Source organism: Chenopodium album, chromosome 20 (assembly GCF_948465745.1).
Source record: "Chenopodium album chromosome 20, dcCheAlbu1.1, whole genome shotgun sequence".
Classification (NCBI taxonomy): Eukaryota; Viridiplantae; Streptophyta; class Magnoliopsida; order Caryophyllales; family Amaranthaceae; genus Chenopodium; species Chenopodium album.
In genome coordinates this window covers 35,801,867-35,819,666 of record NC_137853.1, presented here as the reverse complement: position 1 = coordinate 35,819,666, position 17,800 = coordinate 35,801,867, and the positions used below count along the sequence as shown (strand labels likewise).

Below are 17,800 nucleotides of genomic sequence, written 5' to 3'. Positions count from 1 at the left end.
ACTGGCCTAAGTCGCGCCCTTCTTCAAGAGAAAAAGCCCACTTTACTAGTCCAAGGGGATTTCATCGTAAAATCATATGCCAATAGGAGAAGTGGTGCCCCTAACATGAAGTAGCTCCTTAGCCTAAGGGCCTGTTCACATTTACTGAACTGAGCTGAACTGAACTGAACTGATTGGAGCTGAAGTGAATATTTTATGAGAGAATGAAATTAGGAGCTGAACTGAACTGATTGGAGCTGAACTGAACTGAGCTGAAATGAATATTTTATGAGAGAAGAAAATTAGGAGCTGAATTGAACTGATTGGAGCTGAACTGAATTGAACTGAACTGAACTGATTGGAGCTAAACTGAGATTAAGTAAATATGAACAGGCTTTAAGTCCCAAACTCTTGGCTTTATAGTGATACCATGATAAATAAAGGCTTGAGGTGCGTTCAATGTACATGTTCAAAAGCGTTCCATCTTAAAACCATATGGCCAATATGAGGAATATGTAGATTCTTAGCCCTATAAAGTGCTTAAGCTTCAATAATGGGACTTCAAGGATATGATTCATGTCAATTGTACAACTTCAATTTATAAATATGTTGGATTCATCTTAAGGCTCTAATGTTGTATCTTGTATGTATTACATTATTCATATATTACACAATTACAATATGCAACGTTTTTCAGCCCGAAGATATTATTCTTAGTTTTAATGATCACATCTTGATCATTATTGTACAGGTGAACAATCAATACAATCTATGATGAAGTAGAACATGAAACAGAATTATTAAGCTGATGATGGGTGTATATTTTGAGACAGTAGAACCACAAGTGTAAATGATATAATGAATGCTAAAAGAATCCCTTTGTTCGCAACAATCTTCAATAGTACAGATGCCTTCCAACTTTTTTCCTCTTGTCCTGGACTCATTTCTTTCCCTTGATTGCGGTTTTCATTTCCACGCCAATCACTGCTTGTAAATACTGGTTAAGGCTCCAAGAGAGAGAGGAAAAAAAAAACGCATATTAGTTACATTGTACTAGAATTCCAAACAAGATTATCTTTTTTTTTTTTTTTTTTTGAGATTGAAACAAGAATATCACAAACGCCATTTTCGGTCACTTTGGCTTCTTTTTTTCCTGATTTTTATCCCAATCTATTTAGGGCCTGTTCATATTTACTGAATTGAGCTGAACTGAACTGATTGGAGCTGAACTGAACTGAACTGAACTGATTGGAACTGAACTGAACTGAACTGAACTGAATTGAGCTGAAATGAATATTTTATGTGAGAGGGAAATTAAGAGCTGAACTGAACTGAATTGAACTGAACTGATTGGAACTGAACTGAACTGAACTGAACTGATTGGAGCTGAACTGAACTGAACTGAACTGAAATTAAGTAAATGTGAATAGGCCCTAATTTAAATGCTACGCTTAATATTTTACACTATTCCGTATATATGTTACCTTTGACTTAACTTTTTTTCCTAATTTACATCATATAAATATGATCAATAATATATTGTTCTTGTCAAAAAAAAAAAATAATAATAATATATTGTTCTTGTCCCCCCGAGTCAAAATTTCTGGCTGCCAATGTTAGAAATGGGATTAATTCATCCCCTTTCTTTCTTCCCTTGGGTGTCACCACTTAATACAAAATTATATTGTCAGATTCTTTACCTTCGAAGTGACGCTTTTCTGTAACAAGAGTTTTCGGCACCTTTGGGATATGAACTCTTAGTGTAGCTCCGTCAAATATCTTTTCAATGTTGTTAACGACTCCATCTTCTGGCACATTGAAGCTCTTTGTAAAATGCTCTTGTTTCTCATCATCTACCTTTCTCCTTCCGCTAACTACTACGATCCCAGATTCGTCGACATTCAGCTTGATATCGTCTTCATTAAAACCTTCAAACAAAATATGTGTTCCAAAATTGTAAAATTTGACCATGCATCTCATGCAAGATAACTATATGTACTAGACTACTAGCATAACACAGGTTAATTTATGTGTATATAACAAGGATTTGACCTAATAGAGCAAATGTATGTACAAATTAATATATTAATTAAAGTGCGTGGTGAATTTAAATTGTCTAACCAGGAAGATTAACGAGAAGGCAATGAAATCCAGGATAGTCATTAGTCCACTCTGAAGATGGATTGATTTCTTCATCTATAGGACGAGGAACGGCTGACCTAGGTCGTGTCCAACTTTGCCGTGTGAAATCTGCCATATTTTCAAGTTTTGAAAGAATCCGATCTTTAGAAACAACCGTGATTTTATGTCTGTTTTATATTTTTGAATGGTATGATAATTGCAATTGATGTCAATGTTATATACTCGTCGTACTAATCTTAGACTAGGGAGAAAAGTGTTTGGGTGCACTTTTAAACATGCAAGTTTTTAATTAAGAGAAGTCTTTACTTGTGGTTTTATTTTATGCATTGCTTTATACCAATGCAAGATTTGGGTTTGCATACTGAAGTCTATTGCAAAGGAAAAGGAATTCTTTAATTTGCTTTCAAACTTCTTGTAACTATTTCTTTCTTCGGATAACTATCAACAAAATGCATGCATTTCACCTCACTTTTGAAAAACAATATATTAGTCTTATGAAACTCATTTGACATCTTATTTATATAATTATGTGAATAATGTGATAACCTTTTTTCTTGGCTCCCTCCAATTTGGCTTGGTGGTAAGAGTTTATCCTAATGACCTAATTGTGTTGCAATAATTACAAATGAGCAATTAATAAAAACTCTAATGTTGCAAAAATTTCAGATGAACAATTAATCAACAAATAAAGTTAAGTAATTCAATTACGCCAAACACGGATATCTCAATTTCTCAAAAATATAACGGTTTACCTTACATGTGCTACAACTATCGAGTATAAATAATTTGACGACCAGTTTGTCTTGACAAATAATTTGACAACTACATACATACAATTCCAGTTAAAAAAAAAGTTTTTTTTATATATTATTAGACTATGTACAAAGACAAAAAATATTATTGATTTTGAAAATAGTGATATAAAAGAAAATTCTATCAATTTACTCATTTTTTTTAGAAGAATCGATCAAAAAGATTAACTTCTTTATTTAAAATGATTATTTAATTTAATACAATAATACAAGGTTTTTTTTAAATTTATTCAAGAAACAATTGTTAGAAGATTCCTAAATCAATGTGTGATATGCACTAATCAATTGTGGTTTACTAATCTTCTTTAAACACGAGACCATATGTATTACGTAAGTTAGTAACGCCAAATGTCTAGAATTTGCTAAAATTGGAGCAAAAAGTGTACATATTTTTACCACCCTTTATTATTTTTTTCTGTTTTTTTAATTCACCGATTTTTGTCACATTTACCTTTCTTCACTCTCTGCTTCCCATTTCATTTCCTTCCTTGTTTTAGAATTTCTTTCCTTTAAACCACTATTTTGCAACTAACAAAAATGGAATTTCATTCTTGGGAAATTCAGAATAGATTAAAAACACTCTCCAAAAAAATATATATATATATTATTTAAAAAAAAAAAAGATAAAGATTTTGTTAGGAGATAAAAGAAGGCAAAAAAACATAGAAAAGAGAATGACAAAAGTTACAATAATGTGCATGTTCTTGTTCATATTTGTTTCAATTATCCTTCCCCTACATGTACAGGGTAACATTGGTGATTTCGACGATCATTGGAAAAATCGAGAACAGCAAGCAAAAATGAATGCAGCTAAGGCTTACGATCCCAATCCACAAGAAGCTTGTCACACGCTTAATAAACAAGTTCATGAGTATGTTATTACCATTCACCTTTCATTTCTTACAATATGCTCTACACATTTGATTGTAGGGGCATATATATAGACCTAATAAATTTCAACTTGATAGTAAGAAGTCTTTTAAATTTGGATTCATAAGTCGATGTTGGATCACCAACATAGAAGTCAACCCAATCTAACTCATCCTTATAGATGCAATAAAGCAATGGCGGATCTAGGTGGGTGCCTAGGTGATACCGGCCCCACCAAAAATATTTTAGTTTTCTATATTTTGTTTTAAAATTTAATGGAAAATTTGTCAGAAACAACCTTTTAAAGTGTCTAATTTATTTAAAACAACCTTTTAATTTTTTTTTTGCAATTTCAGACCACATTATAAAATTTTTTTATCAAAGACAACCAAATGTTACTTTTCGGCGTTGACTCTATTTTTCCCGATGTTGACCACGAGTGTGCGAGTCACGTGACCTCCTATATTGCTTAATACACCCCTTTTCCCTTCCAATTAACTCCTATTAAAACCCCTGCTTCTCTTTCATCCCTCTTTTTGTACAAGTGAATTGGAGGGAAAATTGGTGTATTAAGCAATATACGAGGTCATGTGCGTTGCACACTAATGGTCAACATCGGGAAAAATAGAGTCAACGCCGGAAAGTAGCATTTGGTTGTCTTTGATAAAAAAATTTTATAATGTGGTCTGAAGTTGCAAAAAAAAATTTAAAAGGTTGTTTTTAGTAAAGTGGACACTTTAAAAGGTTGTTTCCGACAAATTTTCCAAATTTAATTATATTAATTATATATAAAAGACTATATCTACATAATTATTCACTAAGTGCCCCTACAAGCTTAGTATCTTAGATCCGCCTCTGCAATAAAAATTTTTTATCTCGCGCTTTTTTTTTCAAAGGCTTCCAATCATTGATGTATTAATGATACTAACATAATACTAATTTAAGTAATTTTGATTATATGTTTGATGACACAGAAACTACCATGAGACGAGCAACAACAATACAAGGAGGGGCTTAGGGAAGTATGATGGTCATTGCCTAGCCGCGAACCCTATAGACCGGTGTTGGAGATGTGACAAGCACTGGTCCAAGAACCGTCAAAAGCTAGCTGATTGTGCTAGAGGGTTCGGTCACAAGACCACCGGGGGTAAAAAGGGAAGAATTTATGTTGTGACCGATGACTCGGATGGTGACCTACTAAACCCTAAGCCAGGAACCCTCCGCCATGCAGTCATCCAAGATGGACCACTTTGGATCACTTTCAAGCATGGCATGGTGATTAGGTTAAGTGAAGAGCTCCTCGTTTCGAGCAACAAGACTATAGATGGCCGTGGAGGGCACGTACACATAGCTGGAGGGGCTGGGATAATGTTACAATATGTGGATAATGTGATCATACATAGTGTACATATACATGATATTAAGAAGGGAAATGGTGGGCTTATTAGAGATTCTATGAACCATTTCGGGTTTAGAACTGCTAGTGATGGTGATGGTATATCTATATTTGGATCTACTAATATTTGGATTGATCATGTTTCTATGTCTAATTGTATGGATGGTTTGATTGATGCTATTGAGGCTTCTACTGCTATCACCATCTCCAATTGCCACTTCACTGACCACAATGATGTAAGTATACGCTCCCTAGCCATGTGCTATATGTTTGGTTCGTTATACAGGGAATCACATAGGGCAATAATGTAGACAAGATTCGATTTCATGTCCTTTATTTCACCTACAAAATATTACAAACTACAGTATAATACTAAAATCTAGGATATGACCAGTAAGTGTTTAGATCAGTTGGTAAGATACCAGTTCTAGCTTAACCGAGGTCTCAGGTTTGAGACTTGAGGATGTAACAACAACTAGTCTTGTGATTAGAAATTGTGGATTATCATAACATTACTAAATTTAATGATTTATGTATAGGTGATGTTGTTTGGAGCAAGAGATGGTAATACACTGGATGAATTAATGCAAGTAACATTAGCATTCAACCATTTTGGGAAGCGTTTGATACAAAGAATGCCAAGATGTAGATATGGGTTCTTCCATGTTGTTAACAGTGACTACACTCACTGGGAAATGTATGCCATTGGAGGAAGCCAACACCCTACTATCATTAGCCAAGGCAATCGATTCATCGCGCCTCCTAATCTCTTTGCTAAAGAGGTAACATTATCAAACACTTTTTTTTTTTTTTTTTTTTTTTTGATAAGAAAAATACAAAAGTTAGGTAAGTCTTCTCTCAAGACTATACCCTAACTTATCTAAAGAAATAAAATAAGAAAAATTAACATCTACATTAGGGTCAATGTTTACATAGCCTGAAATTTGAACATTATCAAACACTTGCTAATGTACTATTATACCTTAAAATGGATATAAACCAAAGTTTTTATTAATGATAAAATGTTGGTGAATATAGGTGACTAAGAGGGAATATGCACCATATAGTGAGTGGAAGAATTGGCTATGGACGTCGGATGAAGATATAATGTTGAATGGAGCTTTCTTCAATCAATCAGGAGATAAATCAAAGAAATTCGCCTACACTAGGCAAGACGTGATCAAAGCAAAACCCGGAACTTATGTCAAGCGTCTAACACGCTTTGCTGGTGCTCTGAATTGTAAGGAAGGCAAAGCATGCTAAAATCGCGCTTCTTCAATAGCTATGATCCATTAAAATAACTACTGGGGTTAGCTACTCTAATTTGTGAGTAATGGAAGACGCGTAAACAAAAGTTGTATGGTTTAGCTAGTGTACCCCTTATGGTTCTTGCTTACAAATGGAGGCAAGAACAAAGAGAAAAATGCAAGGAATCTAGGAGCAAGGCAATGTTTTTAAACTAATATGTATATCATGATTATGTTCCTAGGAGAAATTGTGGTTTTGAAAGGACAAACTGCATAATATAGTTGCATACATTCGTAAGAATCATGTAGTTCCTTCAAAATATAGAGCATAACTTGAATAACCTTTGATATTCATAGCATAACTTGAATCAAGTAGTAGTTCGAAGACTTCTAACAAATGAAGTTTGATCATTAAGAATAGGCTTACTGCATACCTCCCTCTGTCCCTATTTTCTTACCCCATTTGATTTTTCACGGTCTCCAAAATGTGTCTTAAAACGTATATAATTTCATTTTATATACGTAAAAAAATATAGAAACTTGATATTAATAAAATCTACAAGGAGATTAATCTAATAAGACCCTACTTGATTATATCATCTTCTATAATTTAACGAGAATTTACAGTCAAAATTTTTAAAATTTTACCCAACTACTCCGTATTTGCTATGGGGCAAAAATACAAGGACAAAGGGAGTATCTAAGTAACTGGATGTCATACTATCTCATTAGTAATAAAGTTTTACACCTCATTTGGGGATTCAATAGGATAACAAACTAAAGGTAATATGTAAAACTTAAATATTTAACTTATCAAATTTAGATTAATGACCTTTTTTTGTATTTTGAAAAGAACAAAATAAGAAAAATTTAGGACAAGTTAATGATACAGTACCATACAGTATCGGTTCTTGTTGGTTTTACCATTCCAAAAACCTCATTTTATGTCTTGCTCAAATGATCTTTTATTATACACATGATTACAAGCAAGCCTTGGAAAATTGGCAATACAATGTTATACAAGGGAATAAGCATATCCCATCCAAAGGGACATCGGGAAAAATGGAAACTAACTACAAAACTGTATACGACACATCAGTCCTCCTCTGCATCAAGACCGCCAATACGATGCCGCCTCCTGTCAAAAACAGCTCTGAAAGACTCTTGCTCTGCACGCTGCCTCTCTTGAAACATGGTATGCTTCTTCGTCTCTCTAGATTTTCCGGCTGTTGCTTCTTCCTTAGGTAGTGGATTCGACTTCTGTAGAATATAAGGCAAAAAGTTAATAATAGTTCTAGCAAAAAACTATTTGTACAATTAAATACAACACAACTAAATTGAAGTCCTTTAAAGTATTTGATGAAGTTGAAGTTGGAAACCCACCAAGTTGTAACCTGCACCAGGGCCAATGACTAATGACACCAAATTTGCTTTCTTGACAGCACCAATGGAGAAACCAGTATTGCCACCCTATAAAACAGCATTATATCCAGTTAACAAGGAACCAGAGTCGACATATATTAGCATGCAGCAAGTCAGCAACAAGCAACCCAAAAAATGGAAAGAAATCCACAAGCAATAAGCAACACTAAGTACAGAAGGAAATCCATAAGCAATAAGCAAAACTCCAAGCATGGAAAACTTGGAAGTAGCTCAACATTAGACAATTGCTAGCATGTTATTGACAAAGCAGGTTTGCAGCTTTCTAAGTGATCATTAGACGAGTCAGGCATGGGAATGAGGAACAAATATTAGCAACTCCCCTCAATTAAATCTGGCATGGGAATGAGGAACAGATATTAGCAACTCCCCTCAATTAAATCTATCGGCATAACTCAATATACCCCGCAATCACAATTCTCAGGGTAAATCCTTGGAAGGACATGCCATAAAGAACCATCGAGTTCAAGAAACAACATCACATCAGGAGAGGAGAGGAGGTTGTAACTTCTTTTCCCCATTGCTCTGCCAATTGAGTCAAAGGGGAAAACATAAAATAGAATTTTAACATTCAAACTACCTAACAAAATCAGGTGAATCACAAATAAGCATAACTATGGAAACACAGTTTTGTCAAAAGTTACAGAAAAAATAAAGATATTGTAGAACAAACAAGCACGATATGGTTATATACTTATAGCTACTCCCTGAAGGTTCAACTTATCACAAATGAGCCATCAAAGTTTAACCAAAAGGACACCAAAATAACAATGGTAGACCGTAGACCTTTAATTAACTCCGCTCTAGAGATAACACTTAACATGGTCAAATTTTGATTTCACTCTCGAAAAATGAAAGACAGTGCAGAAGACAACTATACACGTCACAACCACAATATACAAAAGTTGAAAAGTGAAAACCACTATGCATGACTACAGAGTATAGACCAATTAGGACAAAACAGATCAAGCATGAAGATACAATTTTTTATTTCTTTTATTTTTTTTTAGGTGCAAAGGCATGTAGATACATGTAAAGACGGAAAGAAATTTGCATACCTGATCTCCCCAGTGAACAGATTTACCTTCTCTCCCATATGTTCTGCCCAATCCAGACAAAACAGTGGCCTTGCCCTTCAAAACTTGTTTTATCTCATCATCGTCATCATCCAAATTGTCTGACCATTTACTACGTCCTAAATCTTTGACTTCTTCTGTAGGATGATCAACCTGGGAATCCCAGTTCCTCTCATCCTTTTGGGAAACTGTATTTTGAAGACCAAAACTTAACCACATACCCTTCCTCTCTATTCACGATTTTATGTTATACAATTGATGTCACTTCCAAAATGATTATAATAACAGCTTGAAAAGTTGCAAGAATTTCTAAAAGCAAGTCATGACAATATAGTCCATTACCCTCTAAAAATCTTCAACTTTTAATAAGTGACCCAGTGAAGAAGCAAAAAATGTATAAACGGCTAAAAACATACAATCATGAGAGGTAATGAACCAAAAAGCATTCAAAAGATCTGGAAAACAGTAAAAGGTACTTCCTCCGTTTCTTATTAGTTGACACACTTCATAAAATTTAAGAAAGTCAGAAAGTGTGTCAAAAGATGTTAAAAGCCAATAAATACCCCTTACCCATCATATTACAAATCAATTTAAAGGTGTTAGTGAGATTAAAATGGGATTAAACATTAAGAAACTTACCAAAAAGAGAAGTGTCAACTAAAAGAACTTTACTAAAAACTTAAAAAGGAATGTGTCAACTAAAGAAACGGAGGAAGTATTACATAAGGGTCACAAATGCAAGTATAATACATTTTTCGAGGCAAATCTACAGCAGGCAGCGTTTGGTACATCTCAAAATCAAAAGTGTCCAACCAGGAACCTTTTCAGATCACACTTTGTTTTTTCACAAAATAAACTGCTTAGAAATATGATCCCACCAAATGAAAGAAATAATCATCTGCTAAATAGACTTGAACTAATATCAAGCAGTGGAATAGGTAAAAAAAATCCACTCCCAACTGCATTGTTAATTTGCAAGGCTTTCAAGTTATAAAAAACAAAAAAGGTTTAAACATGTGAAAGTAATAAATTTTGATAAAAATTTTTGAATCATACCATTAGACCCAATGTCTCCAGATGAAGATGTAACAATTTTCTCGGATACTCTTTCATCAACATCCCCATCTTCCGTGTCCATGTCAACCTGGAGTGCAGAAACTGTCATCAATAGTAACTCACAACAAGAAGACTTACACAGCCAGTTTGGCAGGTACTAGACAATGATAAAAGGCGGTAATTGTATTGAGTCTATACTCCATCCGTTCATTGAAATTGCAACACTTTTCTTGTTGGGGAGTAAAATAATTGTAAAATAGCTTTATTTGGATAATGATTCTCTCTATCTCTCTCTTCATCACATTATTTTTGTTATTATCTCTCTTCTCACATTTAAAACAGTGAATCCCCCCATATTGCAGTTTTAACCATTTAATGAAGTATGAAAATTTGCAAGAAACTTCCGAAGACATTGTCCATGATTATGCTTCTCCACCACTAAGTGTTTCTTTTCAAGAATGTCCATGTGATAATGAAAATAAATTAAACATAACATACACGGAATTAGAGTTGCATTACCAGGGACTTCTTTGCAAATATACACAAGTTCATTACGAATTTCACATCATATATTACTGCCTATGCCTACCGAAACAGCCATCAGATTATGACCCTTAAAGATAATACGAAGTACAAATTAAAAGACTTGCAGTATTTTATTTTTTTTTTCAAAAAAAAAGTAATTTATATTACCTCTTCTATATTGCTCTCCTTCAAATCATCTCCATGGAATAAAGACTGTCATAAATGTATTACACCCATATCAAGTTAGAACAATCTTGCTAACCATAATTCGAAAAAGGCTACAGAAAGGACCATAGATTAAACCTTAGCATCCACTTGTAAGTACATTGATGGAGCTTCTTCCCATTTTGCAGCCATCTTTTCCACATCAACCTGATTAAAGCCGTGAATATTCCTAGCAGTGCAACCCTGAAATTTTTTTTACAGATATTTCAAGATATGATGTCTCGTCTACTACCCCTAAAAAATATGCAATACCCTATAGCATTCCAATCATCAAAGACTGCAGGGGATGAGGGGAATAAAAAAAGGAAATATTTTTAAATGCCATACAAACAGAGACTTTCTATGATCCCTCCTCCCTCACCCCATCCACCCCCATGTTTTTATTCTTTCCATTAAACAGTACCTTAGCTAAAGAACAAGGAGAGAGAAAGACGGAGGAATCCCCAGTTGTAAGCCATGCTATAAAGGCAGCACGAGAAGCGTAAATTATGACCAACAATATACATTAACTTCCTAAAGGGAACTCACCGCAGGATCCTTGTATGGTGCTTCCAGCACATAAACTTCATAACCCGACCTCTGAGCAAAAATAAAAAGACAATCATTAGTTAAAGCATAACGTATCAAGTATCAACTCAGATAGGACGGAGAAATGCAGTTGAAAAAGAAAGCAGTAAAAGGACAGTTAGTGGCTGCAAAGTCACACCAAATAACAAGCTTAAGCCATCAGCATCAATATCAATATAACAATGAGCACAAAGCAGCATCAACATCTTCTAACCTTTGTTGATGTTGCAATATTATTACAGCAAAGAGTCACAAATTAACATCTAAAAGACAAGTGAAGCAAGGCCAATAAAAATTGTAGCAAACTGGCCCACATGGGTATTTTCCCATCTACACTTGAGAAGATTCCTTTTCCAGACCCCCAAAAGAACATGAAACAGACAACAAAATCTCGCATAACTGATTTAAAAGAAACAGAATATACCTTTGCAGTTGCCCAAAACTGAGCAAAATCAGCTACCCGCAGATTGCGGTCATCCACTAAGACGAGGCACAACAAATCAGCGACAAATGGGTCAATTGCCAATGAAAACTGCATCTGATGTCAGTGAAGATGAAAGCAGTGCAACAGCACTACATGACCACTAAGACCCACAACTAAACTCCACAATGGAAATTCGTGAATTCCTATATAAATCAGGAATATTATTTTCACGTACTTGTATGTCTATGCCTATGATTTTTCTAAAGAGCATATAGAAACCATAATTTTATAACACGGAAGTCAAACCATACATTACTAGTTTCATAAAATACGATTAAGTCATACTATAAAAAGAATATAAAAGTAGAAGATGCAAAAGAAAATAGATCAGTGGTTATTCACTAGTCTAATCATTAAGCATACCAATTACAAAGGTGAAAGCACCCTCCTCAAGAGTCTTCTTAAATGCTTTTAGCATGCTTGATCTGTAAGCCTGTTGTAACAAAAAACAAATTCAGAAGTCAAGACTTCCAAGAACATTTGAGCAACAGAGAAAGACATATAATTTTCAATTAGTGCAATACCTCCTCCATTTCAGGTTCATAACAGTACTCTAAAACCATCTTCATGGTAGGTTTCTTGAACCTTCCGGAAGATTTTGAAGCCTCATTCTCCTCAACCTATGTAGCAAAAGATGTGTTTTTCAGATTATAATTTCAAAACAGTGTAAATAAACATCTCAACTGGATTAGGATTCCAAACTAATAACACTTCACCCCATAAAGAATGTCCATCTTCTCATAATGGATGTACTAAAGCAAAAATAGCTACTGAAAAAGGATTCTCTCTACTAGAAAGTGCACTACCTAAGCTTTCACACACTCATCACATCCCATTTTAACAACATCCTCTAATTTAAAATTTAAACTATGCTTGTCAGGTGTTATCCCTTCAATATGATTTATAGGCCTATAAATCAATACACTGTGCTTGAGGATCAAACTAGTACATCTTACCACATATAACAAATCAAATTGAACATTCTATGTGGAATACGAGAGGATAAAAAGCCAGAAACGCACCTTCTCAACTTCCGTCATGAAATAATCATCCATTGAATGAATTCTGGGAGCACTGCCCCCATGTTCAACCTCCAAGTCACGTAACATCTTAGCCAAGTAACTCTTTCCACTTCCTGTGTAAAATATTGCAACGGTGAGGAATCACATCCTTTTGTCTTTTCAGACAATATTTAGTTATTTATGTGCTGTGCTAATTTCATGCACATGCACATTAGGATCCCAACCCCCCCCCCCCCCTCTTATTACTCATTAAATCATTATAACAAGCTGATGTGGTTTGGGTTTAACGAAATTGCGATTATGGCTATGGGGATTAGATGTATTTCAAATTGTTTTAGAAGTAGGAAAAATATTTTACAATTTTGTCAGGTGATTTCCTAGATAATTAGCCTCATGTGACATATTTTTGTTACAGTATGCAGGATAAGCCTAGATTAAGTTCATACAGTTTCGTCTTAATCTCGTTAGGAATTCAAAGTGATTATCTTTTTTCCTTTAGTCCCTTACTTGTGTTTCAAGTATAGTCTCTAGCCTTTTTTATTTAATCAATCGATCAATTTTGGACTGTTTAACTTAAAACGAACACCTGGATTCTGCAAAGTCCGTTCTACCTATCAAAATTATATCATCTTCTCCCATAAATAAGGGAAAGTGTACCTTGACATATTTAAAAAATATTGCTGCTTAAAACATTTCTAGTTCTAAACAATCTGGTACCAAACAGATAGAAAATACTCCATAGAACAAATTAAAACTTCACGAAGAAGAGAACATTGGATTCAGCAAAAGGGTCCAGCAATGAACGTACCTGGTAAGCCTCGGAGTATAATCACAAAATGATCAGGACGAGATTTCCGATGAGGTGGTTTGAATAAGTGGGCAGCATCTATAGGTTTTGGTTTATCAGGAAAGTTGTTCTTTGATGGAATTGTTTGGCCATCTCCAAGATACTGTCCAAATGATGTCAAAGTTCCTTGAGGATCCTGGAGAAAGAAAGAATGCCAATGTAACAGCTTGTTGGAATAGGGAAGCAATAGAATTTTTAAATTAAAAACAATAAAAAGAAGGGAAAAAAAGTAGCAAACTCCACAAAACCATAATGGAGTCAAATAGACACACATGTCATCTATTATCAAATAGGATACACCCTTGTTTCTCATTTGAACTAGCAGCAACAAAACAGATGATGCAAGTACTTTGTATTTTTCTAGAGTTCAAAGAAAATCTCCTTAGGGAGGGAGGGGAAGTCTAACGGGCTGTAAATGATGTATTCCAAGATAACCATGACTTGAGAAGCTACATCATTCAGCAACCTAATCGGCATATATGAAAATTGGGTACATATCTTCCCCTACCTTCCAGCAGTCTATTGAGTAAAACAGTCTCAGAAACAAAACCTACTATAACTATACCATGACATCTACAGACAAACAATAATTAAAGGAAGGTCTGGATTCACTCACCCGTTGAAAGGCACCACGAGACATATGTCCAAGTTGAGAGTTTAGTGGATGTGAATTTGCCCGTGTGTGAGATTCAGGAATCGGGGCATGTGAAGAGTGCACTGGAGCTGAAGAGCCAACAGGAACAGGAAACAATGAAGAAGACACTCTGGGTGGTGAAGTAAAAGGCTTGTGGTCTGCTGGCCAGGGACCTGGTGGCTCCATAGGCAGAGGTGGAGGTGGAGAAGCTGGAAGTGGAGGCTGCATGTCAAATCCTTGTGAAGCATGAAAATGACCCGTGTTTTCTGAAATAGAGTTACCATAACCACCCTGGTAATCCATATGTGGGGCTCCGTAATGAGGTCGTGCAGGAGCAATATGATTACCAGCTGGAACCTGATAACCATCAGGAGGGGTTAGCCTAGTTTCAATTGGTGGCCTTAAATCACTTAAAGGGCGTGGAGGACCATAATCATATCTCAATTGACCAGGCTGCGGCACTGCAGGGGGAAGTGGTGGATGGCCACCGGAATAGTGGTTTGCTGTAGGCAAATTGCTCCTTTGATCATAATGTATAGGAGCATTGTGAGAATGCATAGGCTCCACATTACTACCATAAAACCCCTCATTTGAACCAAGCGACATTCCATAGTTCGAATGATGATAACCATGCTCCACATCCGACACACTCCTTTTCACGCTATACCGTGATCCATACTCTACTCCATCCTTTTGATAATGCACACCATGCCCCACTCCAGCAGGGTTGTTACTCATCTCCACATTGCTCAATGGTCTCACTCCAAACTCACTCGAATTCCCAGGAACCCGAACATCAACATTCCTATCAAAACCCGAACTTTCTATAGCACTCCCCCTCATATCCCCACCAAAACCAAAACCCGGATTCGGTCCACCATGATCATGAACCATCTTTAACCTTCTCTCACCACCATCAACCGGAATTTTCGATGCCGGATAATTCACATCGCCTTGAACCCCATATAACCCAGGATAATTCCCATCAACCCTTAATCTCTTACTACCCCTATCATTCACATTGCTATAATAATCATTCCCCACATAACTACCATCCCCAAAACCAGGGTTTTGCATTGAATATGGACCTCCATTAACATTCCCAAAATTACCCACATGAGGAAAACTAGGGTTTCGATTACTATACCCCGGATCATAAAATGGGTCACTATCATTAGTATTATTATAAACAGGTCGATTCATATTAATTGGGCGAAAATTGGGATCCAAATTAGGAGCAGAATATGTAGAGGGGTGAGGAAGAGGAGGGCAAAAGGGGAAGTGAGAGATTGAACAAGTTGGGCAGATGTTACCTTGGATTGGTGGGTGAGGACGCCATGAATGATCCATTGATTGAGCTTTGATTTGCAGTGAATTTGCAGGAAAAAGTGTCAATTAAATTGAAGAACACAATACAACAGAAAATTCAGAAATAGAGAAATTGAAAGGACTAAATAGTATTGAAGATTTTCTGAGATTTATGTGTTGATGTTTTCACTTTTTAGTAGGATGGTTGGGTGTAGAAACTACAAGGGGGGGTGAACATGGAAAGCTACCTTCAAAAACAAATTGTGTTATAATCTGGGTTTTCTAAAGATTAGGGGTGGTCTAATTTGGGATGTGGCTTAAGCTTAATATCACGGGAAGAGCGCAGAACGCCCGTGTGACGTCTGAATCTCCGAGACTCAAAGGAATTAACGCACAATGACACTATATTACCACAAACACGTGCATTTGTAAGACACACATGTATAAGGAGGTTTGCCTCAGATGGGTCTTTCGGTTGGGTCACCTAGAAAATTGTTAGCACGTGACATTTAGCTCGATCTATTTGACAAGATGTAGTTGTAGAGATATTGGCTAGCTATAGACTGTGGTATGTGGTTGTATGCTTGTATCTAATTATTTGCGGAAATAATTATAGCAATAATTTAGCTCTAACTACGAAACGTTTATACTTTAAACTTTGACAATCCATTTTTAATGTACAAACATTAAATGATACTCCGTATTTGTATTATGACCACTATTTATGCTATAATCCTATATACCGGCTTACTCCACCGGCCTCGCCACAAACTGCAACCCACTCCAATACACAAAGCCACCACAAATACCACTAATCACAACCTGCAAAACCACCGAAACTACCCTCCATCTCCACCTGACCACCGGCGAAAAACAACACACAATTCGCAGCAGCCCCGCAACACACAACCTACAAAACCACCACTGCGAACACCAAAGCTGTCAGTCGAAACCAACACAAAACCACGCAAACTACAGGCCACTACAACCTGCAAAACCACCGACACCAACACACAACCTACAAAACCACCGAACCTGTATGATTTGAGGAAAGAGAAAAGAAATTGAACCCTAGCTAAATCCCTAAAAATATGATTTGGGGGAAAGGGGGAAGGGGTGTCGGAGGCAGCCAAGAGTGGAAAGAGGAGGGAGATCGACGAGGGGAAAGGAGGGGGTGAGGTTGCCGACGCCGGGAGAACGTTTGGGCACTGACAGCCGACAAGGGAAGGGGGAAAGGTGGTTGACGGGGAGGAATAAGGGGTTGCAGACTTGCAGTGGCTGGGTTTTGGTTTTTTTTTTAATGTTTTTTTTTTAAAAAAAAAAAAGAAATAAATTATTGATAGATAATGGGCCCTGCTAATGGAAAACTTAACGGAAAATGTACGGGAGTACCAAAGCTATATTTTTAAAGTTTGATGGGTACCAAAATAAACTAAAGTTTTAAATGGGTACCAAAATTCATCAACCCCCATTTTTGAGGTACTAAATTCCAAAATTTCCTTAAAAAAATTAAGGGAGTGATAAAAAAAAAAAAAAATTAACGAAAATATTTATTTTTACTTAATATTTTTGTAAAGGCGAAGAGAACCAACATTGCTAATTTAGCAAAAAAAAAAAAAAAGTTGTTTAATATGGTGTTACTTTTAATTAAAGTACTAGATCAGTCCTGTGCGATGCACGGAAATATAGAGTATATATATTTTATGTATTATTACGTATCAGAAAAATTATTGAGATATAACCATTAGTTGTAAATGCTAATTTTAAAAATTAATTTTGAAGAAGAACAAACCTATTATGAAAATTTAAGCACAAACATAAAAGTTAGATTTTTAATATACGAATTTAATTAAACAACTAAATAATGATTTTAAACTTGTAATATATACAGGAAAATAGAAAAAATATATACATCAAAGTATTTTGTTCGATGAAGCATAAGGGAAAGATGTATTAGATACCAATAGTTGGTGATAGAAGAAAAATAAATAAATTAAAGAGTATAGATAAATTGAGAGGAGGAGAAGTTAAATTTGAAATTTGAAACCAAAGAAAATATAATGACATCAGATTTTTATTTAAGCGGGAAAATTTTTCTTATAAAGCTGCCACGTGGACAATATGATGTCAGCGGTTGTTCCTTTAGTTTATTTATAGATAGATAGATAGA

General features: G+C 35.4%; 3 protein-coding genes across 4 annotated transcripts; 1 reads left to right on the top strand and 2 right to left on the bottom strand.

The window, feature by feature from the left end:
- Nucleotides 1–681: 681 nt before the first annotated feature.
- On the bottom strand, nucleotides 682–2,285 carry LOC145599522 (16.9 kDa class I heat shock protein 3-like). The gene is made up of 3 exons (XM_081655887.1): nucleotides 2,101–2,285; nucleotides 1,680–1,907; nucleotides 682–976 (listed from the first exon to the last, which is right to left on the bottom strand). Exons 1-3 carry the CDS (start codon nucleotides 2,234–2,236, stop codon nucleotides 780–782), a joined length of 561 nt encoding a protein of 186 aa, XP_081512013.1. The 5' UTR covers nucleotides 2,237–2,285; the 3' UTR covers nucleotides 682–779.
- A 1,340-nt stretch (nucleotides 2,286–3,625) lies between these two features.
- On the top strand, nucleotides 3,626–6,462 carry LOC145597121 (pectate lyase-like). The gene is made up of 4 exons (XM_081653287.1): nucleotides 3,626–3,804; nucleotides 4,778–5,435; nucleotides 5,739–5,981; nucleotides 6,238–6,462. The coding sequence occupies exons 1-4, from the start codon at nucleotides 3,626–3,628 to the stop codon at nucleotides 6,460–6,462; spliced, it is 1,305 nt and encodes a 434-aa protein (XP_081509413.1).
- An 802-nt stretch (nucleotides 6,463–7,264) lies between these two features.
- On the bottom strand, nucleotides 7,265–16,004 carry LOC145598155 (uncharacterized). 2 transcript variants are annotated; one of them, XM_081654468.1, is made up of 13 exons: nucleotides 14,305–16,004; nucleotides 13,650–13,824; nucleotides 12,842–12,954; nucleotides 12,344–12,439; nucleotides 12,183–12,252; nucleotides 11,760–11,815; nucleotides 11,297–11,347; nucleotides 10,847–10,951; nucleotides 10,712–10,756; nucleotides 10,019–10,106; nucleotides 8,945–9,150; nucleotides 7,830–7,916; nucleotides 7,265–7,706 (listed from the first exon to the last, which is right to left on the bottom strand). In XM_081654468.1, exons 1-13 carry the CDS (start codon nucleotides 15,670–15,672, stop codon nucleotides 7,542–7,544), a joined length of 2,625 nt encoding a protein of 874 aa, XP_081510594.1. In that variant the 5' UTR covers nucleotides 15,673–16,004; the 3' UTR covers nucleotides 7,265–7,541. The 2 variants fall into 2 exon arrangements, with proteins under 2 accessions (XP_081510594.1, XP_081510595.1); XM_081654469.1 differs by having other exon boundaries at nucleotides 7,552–7,706; nucleotides 8,971–9,150.
- Between the last annotated feature and the right edge of the window lie 1,796 nt (nucleotides 16,005–17,800).